This window comes from Helianthus annuus, chromosome 16 (genome assembly GCF_002127325.2).
Source record: "Helianthus annuus cultivar XRQ/B chromosome 16, HanXRQr2.0-SUNRISE, whole genome shotgun sequence".
Taxonomy (NCBI): domain Eukaryota; kingdom Viridiplantae; phylum Streptophyta; class Magnoliopsida; order Asterales; family Asteraceae; genus Helianthus; species Helianthus annuus.
This window is the reverse complement of record NC_035448.2, coordinates 65157577-65161708: the sequence shown is the minus strand read 5'-3', so window position 1 is coordinate 65161708 and position 4132 is coordinate 65157577. Positions and strand designations below refer to the sequence as shown.

General features: G+C 36.6%; 1 protein-coding gene across 1 annotated transcript; it reads right to left on the bottom strand.

The window, feature by feature from the left end:
- Positions 1–428: 428 nt before the first annotated feature.
- On the bottom strand, positions 429–3893 carry LOC110871881 (protein NRT1/ PTR FAMILY 5.5). Its single transcript, XM_022120631.2, has 4 exons — positions 3670–3893; positions 2423–2637; positions 1623–2146; positions 429–1490 (listed from the first exon to the last, which is right to left on the bottom strand). Exons 1-4 carry the CDS (start codon positions 3692–3694, stop codon positions 821–823), a joined length of 1434 nt encoding a protein of 477 aa, XP_021976323.1. The 5' UTR covers positions 3695–3893; the 3' UTR covers positions 429–820.
- Positions 3894–4132: the final 239 nt, after the last annotated feature.

Here is a 4132-nt window from a genome sequence, read left to right as displayed (position 1 = left end):
CTAGATTAAATATTAAACATAATATATTTAATCTTACACTTCTATCTCACAAAAGTGGCTCTCCCTTCTCCACTTTGAACAAACATATAATGAAAATATGAAAATCCTAACAGTGGTTTAAATTTTCAATCATTTTCACATCTTTCAGAACATTCTATCACTTTCACATTTTTTTAACGACAAATTTCTTTTATTCTGTCGTTTGTAGGACTTGAACCCAAGACCTCCCCTCCTAAGGTGTTTAAAGTTTTGCCTTTGCCAATAGACCACCACCCCTGTCACTTTCACATGATCATGAGTTTTTAAAATTATTTTTCTTAAGCAATTCACTTTTAAACTAGAATAGTAGAACATCATTTTTACAAATTAAAAGAAAATTATAAACCAAACCCGTGATAGCAAACTCAGTTCTAGACAAACCTGATCAATAAACCAAACATACTATCAATCAAACCAAAGCCTACTCACTAAGAATAGAAATTGACATTATCTAAGCCATGTGACTTTAAACTCTTTATATATAAAAAAAAAAAAATCAACAAAGACATCTTTTTTTTTAACCACTAATTTCTTTATTCCATGTCATCTATGAGACTTGAATCCAAGACCTCCCTCTCCGAATGTGTCTAATCTAACCTCAACAACAACAGCAGGTCTTCTCCTGAAAATCTTCGTTCATTTCTCCGGCTTCTCCATCATGATCCGGTGATTCCTTGTAGTTGTAGAAACACGCGACAATGACATAGATAACAAGATTAACCGCGCTTAACGCAGCCAACACCCAATAATACCGATCCAAACGGCTCTTATTTAACGTATACTAGAACCAATTTGGCTTCCCATTCCTCTCACTCACTTTCCCCACAACATATACCGACAAAACACTCGCCATTTTTCCTAGCCCCAACACACCATTTGTGCAATAAGTCAAATACTTGTACATAGATTCAGGGGTTTGGTTCTTAAAGAAACCCTTGATACTACTATTAGCCATCCCATCAACGGCTGCTAATAGCATAAACTGTGGAAGCAGTGCAAATATACTCATTGGAATTTTCTCGTCGGGTTTGTCTAGCAAATCATGATCCCTAATCCGATGCAGTCTTCGGGTTTCCACTTTTGCAGCAGTAATGCAACATAACACTGAGAGAACCATACCTGTGGCGATCCCCAGTGGCGGGGCGTACTTTTTTGTACGTTTCGCTAAATATATATAGAACTTTGCGAATATGGGGCTTGTGGCGTTATAAAACAGAAGAAATATTGGAATGGAGACTTTTATTTTTCCAAGCTTTCTATCCATGTGATTAGCTTGCTCCAAAAAGTACGTGTTTCCGATAGATAGCACAATTCCGACCACAATGAAGGTTAACCACATTGGGAGAATACGAATACCAATCTTGGTGTCTTCTACTTCGCGCACATCGCAAACCTTCCATTTGTCCGGTCGTTGCCCTTCTGGTAACTTAATAGCAGCCTTGTCAAAGCACCTGTGTAGGTTATGATTTATCTTAAACGGGTCAAATCAAATGAACAAATTTATATTTTTATAAAAAAAAAAATAACATGTCCCCATCGTGTTAATTTCAATGTCTAGTTTTGAATGAGAGTTAAAGAGAGACCTGAGACTTCTGGTGGAACGAGTATCTTTTTCGTTGTAGAGCTCGTTAGGACTAGGGATCGGTTTTGAAAAGTTACAAACAGTTGCCACGAAAACTCTGACGGTGGTTGTTAACGGGCTCCCCTCTATAGGAGCAGGAATGTAATCTCCCCTAGCCCATCCTGTAAGAAAGAAAACTGTTGCCACCACAGAACATATGGCTGGAATACCAAACCGGAGTGACCATGGCTTAATGTATGGCAGTCCAATACCCGCAGCCAGTATTACAATCAGCACCATAATCAGTCCTGGTATTTGCACAAGGATTTTATTTCCCTTTCCATTTTCATTCTTATCATCTTTTTCACTTTTTGTATTTAGATCCAGAAAGGGCGCTAATGAGACCATATGACCGGCCATCCCAACCGCGATCAACGATAAGGCTGTATAGAACAACACCTTTTGCGTGTGCCCAATACATTCCTGGTTGTAGTCTTTACATGTTCCAAAAACAGGTGGTGTTGACATGGATAGTAATCCTAACCCCTGCATGAATTCATTGTATATTTATATCATACACACAGGGCCGGAACCAGAGGGGGGTTCAAGAGGGTCGGCTGACCCCTAGGTCACAGGAATTTATTGGAATTTTATGAAAAAAGCTAAGATTTTTATAGAGAAAAAAACATGATAACCTTTAGTTATAGCAGGTGGACAATAGAGTTTTATAATGACCCCCCCCCCCCCCCCCCCACCCCAATAAAGAAGTATTGGTTCCGCCACTTTCAATACATGGAAATGCAGCGCAGTTGAATGACTTACAACACTGTAGGAGATGCTTGAGGATACAAGCATATAAAAGTCACCGATGAAGGCATCAGAAAAGAAGGCAAACGCAAAGGCCAAAACCGGTGTGATTCCATTCCAAATGTTTATGATACCGGCAGTGTGTGTAGTGCTTAGCTTCCAAACATTTGTTAAGTAATTCATCATCACAAACATTGCAAATGCAGCTAACACATCCGCCCAACTCAATGCTGCAAAATCCACACAAAGTGTTCTTTGTTTAAATCTGTTGACTGTTTTAATCTCACTCGTTTCAACTTTAATCTATGAAATATATAGAACATAGTAATGTAAAAGTTGCATATACTCAACTCTACACTTTTTAAATAATTTAATATATAATATTATTAATGTTTATATTAGTTATAACTTATAAGTGCAACTAATTTTTATTTACATTCTTTTGCTGTACGTGTAAAAAAAAAGTTGAACATTTAGCCTTAACAGTTGATCAAGTTTGATACATAAGTTAGTGGGCTAGCTCATAACATTAACCATAACTAGCCTTACCAGGCTTGATTAGCTAAATGTGTTCACGGGTCCAAAAAAAACTACACTCAAATCATTTAATTAAGACTGATTAAATTGGGTTTTAGTTTCATGAGATGTTAACATTCACACCCTTAAATAGTTGTAAATCCTTTATATAAATCCAAGAAAAACTGACTCCACAGCTTTAATTTTAAGCAATAATAAGATGCCCATAGGTTGTCAACCAATGGTGTCAGAGGCGAGCTCAAGCTCAAGTTAGCTCGCAAGCCTATTATTTATATAACTTTATTTAATATATTAAGTTTATGCCGTTCAAAAAAAAGAAAATATATTAAGTTTATGCTCAAATAATAATAAATTAATAATTATTACTTATATAAGAAGGATACATAAAGTTATATTATAAAAAATAATTATAATAATTAATTCATATTAATTATTAAATAATATCCGAGGTGTGCTCGAGCTTGAAAAACAATCTACGAGCTGAGCTCAAGCTTTAGAAACAAAGCTCAAACCGAGCCGAGCTCCAACTCTAATAAGTTAAACAAGCTCAAACTCGGGCTCGACTCTACTATTAAGAACAGAACCAAAGAAGGCATTGTTCATGTTCGTTTGCTAAGCTGCTGATCAGCCCAAGATACCAAAGTAAGAAGTGAGCAAGAGGAAAAATAAAAAAGAAATCAAAGTCAAAGGTCACATTTCATCATTATAAGTTTAGAGTCAATCACCTGAAATCCTTACAAAGGTCGCCATTGGTGCGTTGACTTGGAAGCTCACAGTTTCCCCTGCACCCAGAGATTCAAATCCAAATTTGTCACCAAATTAGTGAAGAAACATGACGAAAGTTGGAAATCCAGATCCGAAAATCGAAAGTGGAACTAGAGAGGAAATTTGGAAGTCGTCGTCGATGTGTTAGAAAAATATATATGCAAACACTCTGTCTATCAAGTATATATGAATAAAGTACAGAGTAATAAATGCATAAAGAAAGACCATTAGCCTTGACTTGGGCCCATGTTATTCACACCGTTTTTGACCATTAAGAGTGCAGCGTTCTTAAGACGTTTTTGAGATCCAATTTGTTTCGAAGGGTTGGGTTTTATTAACCTTTTCTAATTCTAATTAAATAGGTTTTTCCTCTTGAGTTACGTGACCGCTTGTGACTTTAGTCGTAAGGCTGGTGGATGTGGT

Excerpts from the sequence above, each read along its gene's own strand:
- LOC110871881 (XM_022120631.2), bottom strand. The coding sequence starts at position 3,694 with ATGGCGACCTTTGTAAGGATTTCAG. Across the intron at positions 2,638-3,669 it reads GACCTTTGTAAGGATTTCAG|CATTGAGTTGGGCGGATGTG; the intron begins GTGATTGACTCT and ends TGGATTTTGCAG. Across the intron at positions 2,147-2,422 it reads CAAGCATCTCCTACAGTGTT|GGGTTAGGATTACTATCCAT; the intron begins GTAAGTCATTCA and ends GAATTCATGCAG.